Source organism: Anoplopoma fimbria, chromosome 3, assembly GCF_027596085.1.
Source record: "Anoplopoma fimbria isolate UVic2021 breed Golden Eagle Sablefish chromosome 3, Afim_UVic_2022, whole genome shotgun sequence".
Taxonomy (NCBI): Eukaryota; Metazoa; Chordata; class Actinopteri; order Perciformes; family Anoplopomatidae; genus Anoplopoma; species Anoplopoma fimbria.
Window position 1 is genome coordinate 12867118 of NC_072451.1, and position 17696 is coordinate 12884813.

At 40.2% G+C, this 17696-nt stretch overlaps 1 protein-coding gene across 2 annotated transcripts in view; it reads right to left on the reverse strand.

Moving 5' to 3' along the window:
• cherp (calcium homeostasis endoplasmic reticulum protein) overlaps window positions 1–14293 on the reverse strand; it is a 21317-nt gene extending 7024 nt beyond the window's left edge. Inside the window, exons 1-14 of one of the 2 annotated variants that reach the window (XM_054596522.1) lie at window positions 14102–14293; window positions 13045–13218; window positions 11392–11430; window positions 10327–10496; window positions 7858–7995; window positions 7593–7744; window positions 6762–6873; window positions 6496–6585; window positions 5602–5797; window positions 5200–5363; window positions 3247–3501; window positions 2855–3047; window positions 2512–2750; window positions 1623–1756 (exon numbers count right to left, since the gene is read on the reverse strand). In XM_054596522.1, coding sequence (XP_054452497.1) covers window positions 1623–1756; window positions 2512–2750; window positions 2855–3047; window positions 3247–3501; window positions 5200–5363; window positions 5602–5797; window positions 6496–6585; window positions 6762–6873; window positions 7593–7744; window positions 7858–7995; window positions 10327–10496; window positions 11392–11430; window positions 13045–13218; window positions 14102–14126 — 2081 coding nt within the window. In that variant the 5' untranslated portion in view covers window positions 14127–14293. Of the gene's footprint in view, window positions 1–1622; window positions 1757–2511; window positions 2751–2854; window positions 3048–3246; window positions 3502–5193; window positions 5364–5601; window positions 5798–6495; window positions 6586–6761; window positions 6874–7592; window positions 7745–7857; window positions 7996–10326; window positions 10497–11391; window positions 11431–13044; window positions 13219–14101 lie in introns of both variants that reach the window. The other variant, XM_054596521.1, reaches the window with a different exon arrangement.
• Window positions 14294–17696: the final 3403 nt, after the last annotated feature.

The following is a 17696-nucleotide window of genomic DNA, read 5'->3' on the forward strand; positions in this document are numbered from 1 at the left end:
ACTTCCAACATCAACACCATCAGGAAAAAGGTCCAGCAGAGAAAGTACTTCCTTCCAGACAAAATAATTGGTGCCAGTCTGCCCTCAAAATCCACGATTTCTTTGTCTTTAGATTTTAAGATCACTATTCAATTCGATTAGACACAAAATGTGGTAGAATGTTGCCACACCATTGACTTGAGGAAAGCAGTAAGATTTTCCAGTTTAGTTTTCTCTCCATCATCTCCAAAGACTGTATACACATTGATGTAGTCTCTGTGACGTCACCCATGGCTTTCTGAAGGGCTTTAATGAAGCACAAAGGGGGCAGCTACAGCCTTCTCCATCTTGGCAGTGACAACGCAGCCTAACTCCCGGCTAATCCAAAAATGCGCAAAGAGGTGGAGCATGGATGAAGCTGGGGTAGGCCAAATGGTGCATGGTTACTGAAACACTGCCAACTTGCTCGAAGCGACAAGGGTAGCCAAGACTAACCTTGTTGATCCTGGTTGGTGAATTCACAATTTTAGAATTACAAGTACAAAAATTACAGTGAAATTCAGTGCCTTCAATTTGTGCATTTCTCACGAGAGTTCGACACAAGACGGGTCATGTCAAGCCACAACTCTGCTGGAGGATTATCAACGTCACTGCCAGTCTCTCCCATTTTGTCTCTGAGACACTATTTGAAGAATATATATCCCAAACCACAATTAAAAATACATAGTGTAACATCTAAGGTTGCAACCCCCTCATTTTGGGAAATCATGCATGTTCAGAATAAATGCTTCATCTAAAAGGAGAGAAGATGCTGTGTTTTCTCTGACCGGAAAATTCGGCCAGTTGTGCACCGCCAGACTATAGTCACACAAGCAGTTGTTTGGACTTCATCATTACTTGTCCAGCTTTGTTGTCCTGATTCCTAGCTCGTATTCTATTTCTGTTTAAGTTCATCAAGAAAGAAGCAGAATAGTTTAGTTCCTTGTATGGGCACACATACTTGGCAAATTAATCTAATTCTGACTTCTTATTTTTTCTACTTGCTCTTCTTTTTTATATGCGATATAACAATTGTTCTGGTAATGTTTGCACGCATCTCATTTTTAACCCGGCCAATATGGCCTATGGCAGATTATATCAGCTGTAGATAACAAACAATCATTGCTAAAGATACTTCAGTCATTATCTGGTTATTGCGGCCTCTGCAAGCCAGTGTCTGTAATCAACGGTCATTTGTTTAGTTTGCTAAGAAATGGCAATAAGGGATCGGAAAAGATTTGGATTCTATAAGCAGATTTGAAAGTGGATTCAAAATGATACACGTGCAATCAAACCTCAGGAAAAAATGAAGAGGACTTATTTATATACATTTTGCACTGCGAGACTGTGCATTTACTTGATGCTTATAGCTAGCGTTCAAGTCAAACTCATGAAAAAAAACTAAATCTCCAGTAGTAAATGCTAGTGTTTTCAGCCACCCATAGTCAAATTAAAGGATAATGGTTGCATCTCTTCTTCATCCCTTTATTTCAACGGGGCCAGTGAAAGGGGTAGACCAGTTGGTAAATTCTGATGTATTTGCAATGTTGCAATTTTAATTTCAGTCCAATTTGTCTTCCAACAGAGTTTTAGGGTGTGTGTACCTGTTCCTAGGCCGGTCATGGGATGGAGGGCTGTAGAAAGCTTCCACAGCAGCTAGCAGGCGATCACTAGGTGGCATGGGAGGGGGTAGCCGGATGTCTTTAGGGTCCAGAGGTTTATAATCAGAGTCCTCAAGCTGAACAATAGACATAACAAGGTGGACAAGAGACATGCAGGTTTGACTGTTGTGGGTAAATGAGTAATGAGTCAATTCTATAACTGTACTGGTAGTGGATCAGTCTTTTCTATTTTGAAAATGACAGTACAATGGCAGATTTGGATTGGTCCTTTCCATTATTATCATCATTTATTTAGCTACTCCGACTAGTCTGTAATTTACTTCCACTGCTTGTCTTGGACCTTGACCATTGGGCAGTGCTTAATCAGTTTTTACCACTGTTCTTTTCCCCTTTTTACAATCATGATGGCTTTCTTCTAGCAATGAAGTAAATTTATCAGCTAAGAAGTTATACCAGCAGGGCCCAAACAAGGTGGAAGGTAATGGTTCTGTACGTTATTGATAAAAGTAATGTTATTGTCAGCGTTATGAACAAAGCTTCAAACTTTACGTTTTATTATCAAACCACTATCATATTATTTTTTGTCAGCTGAGCACATTGTCTTGTACGTCTCGGAAGCATGGTGTTTTTTTTATTTTCGGCCCTGTCAAATGTCTTTCAGTTCGTTAGACCTAGAGACTATCTTTTTGAACAAACATCATTCCTATTGTGATTGCTGATTTGTTTACTGTTCTGTCGTGAAAAAGACTCATCAAAACATTGCTTCTGCATCACATTTTACCCCCAACACGCACGACCCGCCCATCACGCCTAGGGGGGCGCGCCCCATACTTTTGAGAACTACTGCTCTAATCAGAAGACGGTGACGTACTTTGACTAGCGGAGCCATGAGACCAGCTGGCAGGTCAAAGTAGGGTACGTTAGGCACCAGACTGGGGTCATCTTGCACTGGATGCTGACGATGACGCATGTGGGGTGAATGGCCGTTGAAGCCGTGTGGGGGTGGGCCAAAATCCGGGTGCTGGCCTCCACCCCAGGGAGGATGTTCGGCACCCATACCTGGGGGAGGGAGCCTCTGATTGGGATGGTGGTGGGGAGGACCTTGTATGTCTGGCAAACGGAGGTGTATATTGTTAAAATACATGAGACAAGAAAAAAACAATAACAGGTGCAAAAATAGGTAGCTTTCAATCACTTATTGCCTCTGCACTCACCTGCAGGATAATCTCCCTGAGCATAGTCAAAGCGGTGTGGGGTGTATGTTGGCCTGTCATAGTGGTGTCTGGGAGGAAAGTCGTCCTGCATAAAGCGCGGCGGAAAGCGTCCGAAACTGTGTGGTGGTGGGGGCTGGTTGAAAGGCGGTGGCTGCTGGTGAGGAGGGAAGGGCCCTCTGAAATGGGGAGGTCTCTGTAGAAATGCAAGTTGGACACAGGATACTGTCATTAATGTAAATGAGCAGCAAAATCTTTAAGGTAACAGAAAAGTTAGGATAGACTATAATTACAAATTGCAAATGTAGATTATACAAGGCAATACAATAAAAATTAAATAAATCAATAAAATCAAAGCAAAGCCAGTCAAACGACAATGGTCATCTACCACATGCCTGCATGCGTGGAGGAAACGGGGGCTCCCTCTGGCCCCATGGAGGCTGGTCAGGCTGGTTCCCCCATGGCGGCTGCTGGTCATATGAGTTCCAAGATGGAGGGCCTGGGTCAGACCCACCAGGACCGCTCCAGGGGCCTCCTTCTCTGGGTGGACCTCCACTCCAATTTCCTGGGTCTCTCTGCTCATTCCACATTCCCTCATGGCTGTTCCAAGGAGGGCAGGGAGGGGGAGGCTGGTTTGGGTCAAAAGGAGGCTAGGGAAGGACAAGTATCAGAAAGGGCCTGTCCATCGTCTGCTGCCTGAGCTGACACATACACTGCATAAACCCAAAGCAAGGTCTTCTGAAGGCTGGACAAGCTCTATCACAAGAGGGTGGGACCAGGGCGCTGCTTGGGGTGGGAAATGCTGCAAATACAAGGGGCGGGGATAGAACCACTGCTGGGGGGAAATCTGACCCTTTGGCTGACTGTGTTGAAAGCAGCTACGCAGGAGAGACACTCCATGGTATGCTGGGATTTTATGACTGAACTATGAACAAGACACACACTTTTTTAATCTTTGTAATTATGTTTTCATATCAGAGATGATCAAAATCATGAAAACATGACAGGCAGATGTCTGCGGGTGAACTGTGCTGGACTGTTCTGTAACTGTAAAGAGATCATAAATAGCATTAAAAATGGTAGTGCAATACAACTTATCTAAGATTATGACTATTATACCATATCATGATGGTGTAAAAGTAGGCAGGAATAAAAACCTGTAAAATGTATTGTCAGGCGAGTAAAAATTTCATGCTCAAAGAGCTTGAAGTGGAAGGTTGACATGGACAATCAGTGTCACGGTTGTCAGTGGACTCCTCAACAGCCCATCACATCCCTCACACTGTAGAACTGGCTGTGGAGCTGGCTTATTTGAAACATATAGGCTAGGTAGGAGTGTTTCATTCCTTGACTCAATTTTCAAAAGCCACTCCGGAAACATGCACCTGCAGCCTTTTGGCACTTGTGCAAGGTGGAAAATGAAACTGAGTTTTGAGACACTCGAAGGCTTCGCCATGATCTACTGTGTGTTGGACTGTATCTCATTCACAATGCCTATAAAAAGGATTCACCCCCCTTGGATGTTTTCCCCCTTTGTTGCTTTTATACATGACATCATGGTCCATATAATTTGGCTTTTTTGACAAGAATTTGCAAAAAAAGCTTCTTTCATGTCAAAATGAAAACAGATTTTTACAAACTAATGTCAATTAATTAAAAATATATAGTGTAAAATAAGTGTTTGCATAAATATTCACCCCCTTTAAAGTGACTGACCTAATTCAACATGAGGTCCAGCTAGTTAATGCCAGCAGTGTCACAATTGGTGAAATGGAGATCACCTGAGTGCAGTTGATGTGTGTCAAGTGATTGTAGGGTTCATGTATAAAAGCAACAAAAGGGTGAAACATCCAAGGGGGGTGACTACTTTTTATACGCATTGTACATGTCGCTTTGAACACAAGCCTCTGCCAACTAAATACCGGTACGGAGCATGTCTGTCCATTACTTACACCCTACAGACTACATGTCTTAATGTTCACCATTGTGATTGACGATTTGTTAACTGTTCTGAGAAAGATTCATCAAAACATTTGTTCTGCATTAGACTTTACCCCCGACCCACCTGTCAGCCCCATACTTTAAGAAGTGTTTGGTCGGGAAAAAGATTTATCAAAACTTCACACACACACACACACACACACACACACACACACACACACACACACACACACACACACACACACACACACACACACACACACACACACACACACACACACACACACACACACACACACACACACACACACACACACACACACACACACACACACACACACACACACACACACACACACACACACACACACACACACACACACACACACACACACACACACCTTTACCGGCTGGTTTGGGTTCCAGGGGCCAAGGTGCTGGGTGTCATACCACGCAGACTTGTTAGAGGTTATATCTGAAGGTCCACTGGGGTTGCTGGGGTCCTGTGGTCTGGATGAAGCCCCATCAAACTCCCCTGGAGGAAGCCCTGACATGGTAGGCTTCACATCCACTGCACATAACACACACATCAACACCTTACAGCACAAACATACATGTACCTGCCCATTGTAGAACAAATCTCTAACCAGCAAAACGTTTGAACAAGATTTTAGTTAGAATAAACATGTTTTACAACTGTTATATTTTGCTTAGATAGCAGGTTAAAAATTGTGACGTTAACATTTTGGTTTTGCTGTAATGGTAACAAATATGGCTTCATGTATCAGGCTGTGCCTGTGTGTTCTCACCAGCTTTTGTGGTCATAGGCGGGGCCTTTTCAGGCTCAGCTAGTGAAGCTAGCTGCGTTACAGTGGCAGGCTGCGACTGCTGCTGCTTCAGGCTGGTAACAAACTCTTCGTGCTGGGTATTCAGAGCCTGGATCTGCTGCTGGAAGGCTAGCTGGATTGGTTGCACCACCGCAGCATACTCTGTTATCAGAGAAGCCTGAGAGAGAGGGCAAGAGATTGAGATTAGCTGAGATTGTTCCAGGGTTATCAGTGAATTAAAACCACTCAGGGTTATATTTTCCTGAAATGGGGCACAAACGCAAGCAAAATCCACAAAATAAATACTCTACAAAACACACAGTTGTGACTATTGGATTGGATGACTAAAGTAATACTGTGCCAAACAATGCTATAAAATGGCAAACTTTATTGTGAATTTTGTTTTACTGGGTGGGCCGAGTGTGGATAAGTGGTTTGAGGAGTGAGACAGAATAGAAGAGGTAAATAAAAAAGAGAGAAGACATGATGAAGTTATTGAGAAATCAAAGGGCTAGAAAAGGCAAGAAACAGCATTATGTCAAAGTCTGTTCCCCAGTTGCTTGGTTTAAATCATTTTAAAATGATAGCACCCCCCCTTAGTGGTTTGGGATAATGGTTGGTTCAGGTTTAGGTAGGGGAAACACCGACTTCAACACAACACCGGGACCATTGAACGGACTATGTGGTTGAAAGTCCTGACGATCAGCCCGGACTAGAATGGTCAGCAATACGCTCTGATGTACATGTACTGATTTAATTTAACCGTAATCTTGTAAGGCAAATTCTGAGATAAGAGTCGACCGTTTTGGACTCTACGTCACAAAAGAAAAGAATGTTAATGCCTTTTAATCTTGTTTCTCCCCCCCCTCCACTCACTTGGTACTGGCCGAGGCCCAGGGCTGGATTCTGGAGCTGCTGAATGGTCTCCTCATCAAAGTAACCGTTCTTCTCCCACAGCTGCAACAACTGGGAAGTAAGTGGGCGGGTACAATCAGAGAAAAATAACTGTAGACTAAGAGATAACAATTTGACTAAAAAGAGGTACAGATTATTTCTAGCTTTCCAATTCAATTTCAATGTAACTACTTAGACTAAATGTACTTTTTTCAAAGAAGAGCTTAAGATGTTGAGAGTGTGTTTACCCTAGTTATCTTCTGCTGCTTCTCTTCCTCTACAGCCAGAAAGCTAGTGCAGTAGATGGGAACCACAACTTTCTGCAGTGCTGCCAACAAATCCTTCTGCTGCTTCCGCTGGCTGTGAGGACACATTCAAACACGTTACAAAAAGGAATATCCTGAAAGCTGATGAACAATTTTCTTCTCACTGAATCCGTTTTTATTACACAAACAAGACTCTTTATACAAGATGTGTTTTATTATCGGACCAAGGCTGCAACTAATGGTTATTATTGTTATTGGTTAGAGATGCACCGATCGATTGGCTACTGGTCAAAACCAGACGGTTTTCAGCTGATCGGCCATGACCGGTGGGCGATCTGTCACATTAACATTTGTGTTCTGCATAACACTACAAGTCGGCATCAAGTAGCAGACCATAATGTCATAACCATGCTGTCAATAATAGTTCTTAGAAAGAAAATTGGAATTGGCAGGTCTAAGAAATATCTGAATCAGTTTCCCAGAGCCCAAGCTGCTCCCTCATAACTTAAAGTTATAAGGTTTACAAAAATATAAAAAGGGAAAAGCAGCAAATCTGCTAATTGAAGATTTTTCACTATTGACTTTTGATGATAGACTGATTGCACTTTCAATGTTGTTAGTGCTTGCTTGTGTACATTGAATTAACACATTCCATTTAATGAAATCAAATTAAAAAAGTTAATTAATCAGCAAAGGTATGCTTGTTTAATGTTTGATACACAAAGCAAGTGGCTTTAATACTTGTATCATCACGATTATGTTAATGAAAGTATTATCGGGTACATATTGATGAATGTATTTTTGTTTGTGTACCAGTGATGGAGAACATCGTTGGTTAAATAGATAAGATGTAGGCGGAGCTCAAAATGTGCTCCATCAGCAGCGATGCGGTTACGAAGATGTGATGTCATCAGTTCACAGTGCTGTGGAGTTTTGGCGTTGTTGAACATCCAGTTCTTACCAGCCTGACAGGAAGACAAACACATGAGTGAGATAAATATTTTGTTATTGTTATCATTATTTTAGGAATCTACAAACATAAGCATCCCTAAAAGAATCTCTGGTATGGCAGGCTTACAGAGATTGCGTCTTTGGTGCAGGTGTCTATAATGGGCTGCAGCAGGTTGTCAAACTCTGTGATGTCCAACTGAGTTTCTAACAGCATTTTTTGGGTCTGCTGCTCCATAGCCAGAGCTATGGCTGCACTCACTTGTTCCTGTATTGAGCGGGACGGAGAAAAAAGCATCAGATATTTCTATCAACTATTGTTCTTCAGACTGCCACTGCATGTCATCAAGTGGAACAGGAGTTAACAGGTAGGATACAAAACAGTCAAAGAAACCAAACCAAAGGTTGTTACTGCCAAGGAAAAGACCAGCTGCTGTGGCTAAAGAGGTAGAACTAGGTCCATTAATCACAAGGTTGTCCAAGTGTCCTTGAGCAAAACACTGAACCCCAAGTTGCATCTAATGGGCAGGCCAGTGCATTCCATGGCAGCTCTGCCGCCATTGGTGTTTGTGTGTGAACATGCGCGAATGGGTGAATGAAAGGCCAATTGTAAAGCACTTTATCAGCTTTACTCTTCTGTATGAATTTCAATTACACCATTAACAAAACATTCATTCATGCTATTACAGTGACCCATACCTAATACAAACATACTATGTAGTTTGCCTATCATCTTTTTGTCATTTGTTTGTCTGTTTCCCTCCAGTTTTGTTAAGTGCTATATTGTCATTTCGAAATAAAATACAGCAGATTCATTAAGTACTACAGAACTCATCTTTTCCAAAACTTCCAGCTTTGTTGCTCTGTAATATTCATACAGAGGCTAATAATATTTTAATAGGTACGTGTAAGTTAATAAAATACCCCCAAGTTATTTTTAAGTTACAAGATTGTTACTCCCTAACTTAAAAGGAACAGTGTGTAAGATTAAGTGACATCTAGTGGTGAGGTTGCAGACCTCCAACTAAATACTCCTCTGCTCATCCTCCCTTTCAAAGTGTGTCAGAGGACTTCAGGTAGAGATAGGTATCTTAAGGATTTTATTACTACTCTGAGCTATTATTATCAATATTTGGTTATTTTCCATGAATAAATAGTTGTTTTTAAAGACATATATAGAATCTTAAAAACAAATTAATTTACAAAAGGATAGGAATTTGTTTATATTTTAAATAAACGCAATATTGTTTTATATAGACCAGCATAATATTAGACCAGCAACAGTAAGGTTTACAGCAGCAAAGTCAATAAAGCTCACTGTAAACAAATGTTAACTGTTGGTAATTAGTTAACATTTCTGAGTAAAGTTTATAAAGAAGAACACAAACATCAGTCAGTATCCGTCAATCCTCCTGTCTGCTTGCCTAGTTTAAAAGAACAAACCAAGATAAACAGTTAGGCTACATACACAAGCCATTGTTTAAACTTGTTTGTAAAAAAGAAAGCTTTTGGCCAATCGTGCTGTGCCTGTGTACGTATAGCGGTTGAGGATTAGAGACTGACGATCAATACTCCTCTTTTATAAATAGGCATCGGATTTATTACCGATTTTCGGTAATAAATCGGTAATAGATCTGATGCCTAACGTAAAAATGCCAAAGGTTCTCGCTAGAGCCAGTGTTCAGTTTGTCTGTTGTGGGCTGACGACATGCTCCCTAGTAGATATAAATGGCTATTTCTAAGTTAACCAAAACCCTACAATCCTGAATTTCAGTTGATTTAAACATGGTTATATTCCATTCCTGCCCATTTATCCCCCTAAATGTTTTACAAATGGTAAATGGACTGTACTTGTGTGGCGCTTTTTGTAGTCATACGACCACTCAAAGCACTTTTACACAACATGTCATCATTCACCACATACACCGATGACAGGGGCTACCATGCAAGGTGCCATCTGCCCATCAGGACTCACCACTCTAACAAACAATCACACACATTCACAGACGGATGGCACAGCCTTCGGGAGCAACTTGGGGCAAGTGTCTTGCCCAAGGACACATCGATATGGACTGCCGGAGCCGGGATCAAACCACCAATCCTCTGATTGGAGGACGACCCTGCTCTCCACTGAGCAACAGTCGCCCCTTTTTTTTTCCTTCTTCAGTTTAATCCTTTATTAAGTGATGCGCATCAAACTTTTGGTCATGTAACGTTTAACACCTTTTTCATGTGTAACAACAACTTTATAGTACGGTATGTATAGCATGTCATACATACGTCTTACACTGTTCCTTTAAAAACATTGTTCCTTTTACCTGTCGTCCCACACTGTAACAGTACACCGCAAAAACAGTCACTGTAAATTGTGAAGAATTGCGCTGTATGTTGCAGGCTATGTGCAATTACAATACAAAAATGACCTCATCAAAATAATTTGTCCTGCCACTGCAAAAATCCCTTAGCTTTCTTTTTGTTACTAGCAGTCTTACAAAGAGCATCGCTCTTGCGTAAAAAATAAAAAAAACCAACAGAGGAAACATCCCAGAGATGACTATGTACACTGCGCCAATATTTTCATTTCTTTCTTGCTCTGTACCTGTCTGAGTGTGTGCAGATGCTGCTCTTGCTGCTGCAGATTCCATTGGCTCTGTTGAATGAGCTCATCTAAAGAAAGCGGCGTAGGCGGAGGAATCGGGGGTGGAGCAATCATAGGCATCACTGGAGGAGGGATATCAACCACGTCTTTGGTGCCTGGGTTGTACATTTCTGCAAAAAGCAGCAAAAAAGCAGCAAATATAAAAACATGTGAAGTCTGGAAGTTTGGTAAAGCTCTGATTTTGGGGCTGAGTCTGGGAGGGTTGATGCTGTGCCACTGCTAATGTGATGCAGTTGCCCAAAGAGAAGGAGGCAGTCCATAAATCATATCATATAAGTATATCAATCCAAGTGACCTGTAAAAGGTAAAATATCTTTTTACGGCTTACATACAGCAAGCTGATGAAACATTTCAAGTTCAAGCAGAAGAGTGAACATAATTTAAATTACATGCAATCAGCATTTACATAAACACTGTTGCCATTCCTTGACCCCCGAAACTCTGAAGAAACAACTACTGCTGAAAGGAAATATGTGAGAACCTCCAACGATCATAAAAGATCACAGGCACCAAGGTTTGCAAACATAGTACAGAAATATTAGGTTACTCAACTACTGCAATGAGATGACATCACATTCTCACAAAGTTGAAATATTTCCACTTTTGTCAGAATGCCCTTTATGTGAACGGGCCAGATTGAGAAACCCTGGGTTGGTTTACCGAGTTGTCGGATTTGTGGGACCGTTTAGCTGGATCACGGTGGTAAGGGATCGTTAATCCAGATAACCAAAAGAAACCTGGGTATGCTGAACTTGCTTTGTGGTACAAGCCTCAGGCCCCTGGTCTCCTCCTTCGGTTTGTCTAATCAAACCTGACATCTTCAAAATGAAGTTACAATTTGTTCAGGACCATCAACAAGATATAGAAATATCTCCAGTCTAACTTCAAAACATTAGAGCACATACTCAAAAAGACAAACATAAGAAAAATGGAACAAAAAAAATAACAACAAGCTTTCCAACTGGAATTTGAATTTGTCTGACAAATCTGGTTTCCAATAAATACCTTCAGTTTTATACTCCTCTCCATCATGGGTAGAAGGATCTAAGTGGAGAAAAGCAAATGGTAATACAGTAATGCATTTCAGTGGTATTACATGACTGACAGAAGAACTCCATGCAACCCTGCACAACACTGTGCTATTGTTACCAGGCTGGTGATAAACTGATCATCATACAGTGACCAAAGGGAACTGGAGGCGCAGTAAGAAGCTTCCACATGCTCTACATAAGTAACAAGTGGCATTAATAGTCTGACGGGTCAAAACTATGAGTAAGTACATAATACTACATTTAAATAACTCAGCTGATAATTATGCAGCAGCAGTGTGTAGAGTTGGTGTGGTAAACTTTTTCTATTTGGATTCAGCCACTAAAAGCCATGTGAAATATGTATTAAATAGTCTTGTTAACAATGTTGTTAGTACAAAATATTTTGGTTTCTTGACTCACAGAGATGTTTCAGGTCAGCATTAATGGAATGTGTACATCATTCTGTGAGCTTATTTACAGTGGACTGGAAAATACTGCCACATGGCTCCAACAAGCACTGTGTTGGGCAAGTTTAGGAGCGCATCAAGCATTTAGCATCAGTTGGGATTTCAAAGAGCAATCACAAGAAGTGCATTGCAAACAAGAGGCACATATCAAAACATATTAAAGTCGCATATCTAGCCCAACTCTGGTTTCACATAAAGAGCAAATTCCAAGTTCTATTCAGTAAGCTGTGAAAAAATGTCCCAGAAGATGAAGGCAGCATGTGGTTTCACTGCTACTCCACTATGAAATACAGCTGATAAGGCAGCCAACATTAAGAGATACCTTGTGCTAGAAGTAGTCTTGATGAAATAGGTCAGTGTAAATCAGAATACCCATTAGGAATATGATGTTGAAGAGTTCAATCATCAGTTTACTCCATTTGCAAAAGATGTGCTTATTGACTATGTCCCCTAAATACAAGCCGGCATGTGTTAATTTCCTAACATGAATAACGTGTTTATCACCTATTGGCCTATATGACTGTATAAGAGGGTTGGGGGTTTGAACCCTGGCCCCTGCAGTCTACAAGTTAAAATGACCTATAGCAACATACTGAAACTCCAATTGCTACCGATGTCTTTGCAATTCGTCTGAGAGTGTGCGTGTGACTGGTTATGGCTCGTGACGGGCAGGTTGGCACCTTGAATGGTAAGATAAGATAAAATAAGATAATCCTTTATTAGTCCCGCATTGGGGAGATTTGCAGGATGACAGCAGCAGAGTGGATAGTGCAAACAAGAGACATAAGTAAAAAAAAAAAAATCAAAGACAGGTATACTAAATGAGTTATCACACAGCAAAGAATAATAAATAAGTAAAAGCGTTAAATTATCAATTGGTAGCCTCTGCCACCAGTGTATGAATGTGTTAGTGAATGGGTGAATGCTGGCTTGTGTTGTAAAGAGCTTTGAGTGGTTGCTAGGACTACTAAAGCACTATAAAACTGCAGTCCATTTGCCATTTCAATTCAATTCCGTATTTTGATTAATTTCATGAAGGACTCTACAGCACTGGGAAAGACCGAAAAGTCTTGAACATCAAATAACAAACATTCGAACATTACAAAAATATAGATGTGCAAATTCTGTTTTTATGGTGGACTGTCCTATGAACTACATACGCTGCTGTTGCTCCATAGCAAGCTTGCACTTGTAGTAGCTGAAGTAGTCTCCCCCAAAGAGGAAGGAGAACTTAGGGTTGTCCTTCTGTTTCTCCATTGTCATCTTCTCGAACTCTGGCCCGTTCCGAGCGACAAACTGGGCCAGCTTGTCAATGACATTCCTTAGCTCCTGATCTGCACCAGAAAACAGAAAAGGGAAGAAATACAGTCAGAGCTGAGGCAGCTGGTGCTCTTTCTTAAAGTGGTGACAAACAAACAAACCAAAAAGACAGCAAGAAATTACCATAACTCGTGCTTTTTTGACAACATTCACCTGTTTTGTACCAATCTGAATGAAAGAAGAATCCCATTTACTTCAAGATTAATTAATCTTTCATAAAAACATCAGAGGCACAATTATTATTGAAGCATTATTGCAAAAATAGAGTGTAACATCTTAACAACAAGGGATTAACATTTCAGTGCTTTTAATCTTTAACACCTAAATACCTGTTAAATGTGAACATAGTTAACTGTGTACGGGTATCTACTGATTTTAATGAGACCTGAGTTTCTATTTACACTGAGATATTAAAAGGAGTAACGCTGGCCTGAGGAGAGGGCATCCTAATCCAGTTATAGGCCGCACTAGAAATGCATGTGTCTTAGTTTGCTTTACAGACTGAAGGATGCGCGCTCAATATGCCACATAACGTTACACATTTGAAAACTAAAGGGGAAAAGAAGGAAATTGCAAATTTGGACGAAAAATAGGTTGAAAGACTTTAGCTGTGGCGTTAGCTAACGTTAACTTAATAACAATACTTTGTAAGAACTCCCGTTAGTAAGAACGCTTAGCTGCTGCTATACAATTATTGTGTCTCTCATTGTTGATACTGCACCGGTTCATTGGTGCAGTGTAACGTTACACACACATTTCATAGATCCACATGCAGCTACTGCCGAAAGGCTAAATGCAGCGGTTCTGTATTATGTCGAATAACGTAAGCTCCAGTTAGCATGGTAGCTAGCTAACGTACAATAACATATAACGTTGCAGCGTAACGTTAGGGCTCACCTTCGGGGGGGGTGGGTATATCCATGTTTTGTTTAAGTTACAGCAGATCCGCTGAACCTTCATAGATCAGACAATTATTATATAAATCACTGCTTGGTTTATAAATGAACCATAAAACAACTGCATTACTCCTGTAACGTAGGCCACAACCCAAATTTATTTCCTAGGATGACGCTATCATAAGCGCCCTCCTCTGCATCTGATTGGCTGGTGTCAGTATCCGATCCGTTCCAGCCGCTCAATCCTTTCTGCGCATGTGCCGGGTTCGTTCGAGATGAGCCAGTCCTGCGCAGAATCGATCACCGGCGATCGCCGCACAATGCAATATCAGTCAGTCCAGCGAAGTCACAAGTGTTGAATAGATTTGCACAGTCCTCATAGCTTTAAAGTTCTTTGAATATTTTATAGAGTCCCAATATTCATTGACATTCTTAAACACTGGAAAGAAAGGTTTAGAGCCCCCAAACTTGCATTTGCGGATGTGGTACTTAGCAAGCAAAAATAAAAGATTTATTATGAAATACTTTCCGTCCTTGTCTTTTTTAGGCTCAACCACACCAAAGAAAAGATCCTTGAAACAAAAAGAGAAATCTATCATGATGTAAGTTTGGAGGAACTCAAGGACATCTGACCAGGATTTCTCTGTATGGGAGCAATTCCAAAACAAATGGGAAATATCTTCATATGAGCTTTTACAGAAAGAGCATTCAGTTTCAATATCCTATTTATACCTAAGTACAGACCTTGCTGGGTAGAATCTGTGGATTCATTTAAACGTAACTTCTCTCACTTTATTAGTAAGCACATATTTGAATGGCAAAGACCAAACTTTCCTCCAAGGCACATTCTCTATTAAGCCGTTCCAATATGGAATTATGTAAGGAATAGTAACAATCTCTTTTTGGAATAACGCCCTAATTGTTCTATTGTTAGGTCAGTGCTCTGTATAAAAGCATAAATTCCCCACAGCAGTATCAGATAAGTCGATATTGTGAGTCAGTGGCCATGGGAAATTAATGCCCCCAGCAGCATTCTGATTCCAGAAGGAATTGCATCGAAGACAATTGCATATTCCTTAACCGAAACAGGAATTTGAAACTTCCGCAAAAAATCGGAATAACTGTATAGTCTACCATTCAGGTCAAAGAGTTGGCCAACAAGTAAAATATTATTTCTGAACCAGTTTTCGAAAAATAAAGATTTGTTTTTGTAGAGAATGTCCTTATTATGCCATAAGTAATATCTATGAGGTGAGAAGTTATGTTTAAATAAGAGACACCAGGCCAAAAGCATCTGCTTGTGAAAGTTTGACAGTTTGATTGGGATTTTGCTGATATTATAATAGCATAGTAAAAGAAAGTTCAGGCCACCAATTTTGGAGAAAATATAATTTGGAATGAAATTCCATAGCGATGTTGGATTATTAATGAATTGTCTTAGCCAGTTGATTTTGAAAGTGTTGTTTAAAGTTGTGAAGTCCAAAAAATTTAGACCCCCCACATAGATTTGTGTTCATTATTACAGACTTTTTAACAAAATGAGTTTTGTTTTTCCAGACAAAATTAAGCAACATTTTGTCAATTATTTTAGATAACCCACTATCAACATCTAAAGAGGCAGCCAAATAAGCGAGTCTGGATATGCCCTCCGCTTTTGACGCTTTTTTATTCTTCCTCTCAAGGATAGGTCTCTTTGTAGCCAAGAGTTTAGTTTCTTTTGTGTTTTTTCAATGACTGGGTTAAAATTTAACGGACTTCTTATACTTTGGTCTTTAGTTATAGTTTCTCCCAGGCATTTCTCATGAAAATGGTGGTGTCATCAGCCAGTTGACTAATGATGATATGTCTTTCAGCCATTGTTATCCCTTTCAAAGCACTGTTAGAGACATGCAAAGCTAGGAATTGAGAAGCGATCAAAAACAAATAGGGTGAGATTGGGCATCCTTGTTTGATTCCACGTGACACACTGAATCTAGGGGAAGTACCAAATTTCAACTTCACTGCACTACTACATTCTTATAAAGGGTCCTGAGCTTTCAAAATAAAGCCATGTTCAAGCGAATCGAAAGCCTTATAAAAATCAAGAAACAGAATGAAGCTGTTGTCGGTAATTATAATCCAATAAATCCAGTACTAATCTAATGTTATTTGCAATATGCCGTTTCCTCATGAACCCAGACTGCGATTCATCTATAATAGAATCTAAAACTTCTTTAAGTCTATTAGCGAAGGTAAGAGCAAAAACTTTGTAATCGTTATTTAAGAGTGTGATAGGACGCCAGTTTTCTAGACAGTTTCTGTCCTTGTCTGGTTTCACAAAAGTCTCTATCTTCTGGGGATATAACTCTACAATGGCCGATAGAGTCTATAAACGAATTAGTCGTAGCCTCACAGTAATTAGAAGTGTATAGATTGCTATAGAAGTTGTGACAGTGGACAGCTAACTCTCTGGGATCATCAATATTTTTTCCATCCACCTTAATTTGATTTACAGTAGTAAGTACATTTTTACTTTTTTCAAGTCTGAAGAAGCTGGTTAGAATTGTGTCCGACTTGATCCCGACTTGCTCTGACCTCATGAACACGTGGGCAACGATAACCTCACGAGAGCGAGGCGGCCGCAGTTCCTTCAAATGTTCACACATGCGTGGTACAAATCGGGCAGGAATAAGTACGCGCATGCGCAGAACGGATCGGGCAGCTGGAACGGATCGGGTACTAACAGTCGTACTCTGTGCTCTCGTTCTTCTTCTTCTTTTTGGTTTCATTTAATGGCGGGTGGCAACTGTCGTTAAAGGGGCATTACATCCATCCAATATATTGGAGTGTGACATAGTTCCCTATTCCCTTTCTTAGAACAAGGAGAAAATCAAACAAACGAATTAAACCAAAAAATGATGATGGTGAATTGTCCATATTTCTACTACTGCATATTCTTTATACTCTTTTCCCTTGCTCGCAACTCTGAATGGCACATTCTTCTTGAGAAATATAGAGCACCATCCACCTACCTACTCCTTCCTATCACACCTAACAGCAGAATCCTCTATAACCAATGATGTCATTATAGATAAAAAATGTACAGTTTTAATACACCATTTATTTTAATGTATATATCATCTTTCACTGTAAATAGAAATCCTACACACTGCATACAGACATACTGAGATGTACAGTACATGTGAGAATGAAATAGTGTATTAAAACTGTATAAATTATACAGTTGTAGTACACGATTTAAAATGTATAATTTTTAAATGGTGTATTAAAAATGATGTATTATATATATATATAATATTTATATCTACACCTAGGCTTATTTTTCTTTACTTTTGTGCACATGAATCCGGTCTACTCTTTATCTTTTTCCGTCCATGTTTGTTGTCCTTGTCTCTAGCTTCTAGCAGCATGATGTAAAGATGTATTGAGATTTGGTTGCTAGTCCAAATATTTCTACGTTATTCTAAGTTATATTTCTAAGTAACAGAGAAATGCATCAAGTATTACAAATCCAGTCTCCACTACATTTTAAATGAGAAATAAGTTGTGCATCACGCACGAACCCTGTCACCGTGGCCCCAATCAGTCTTCGGTGT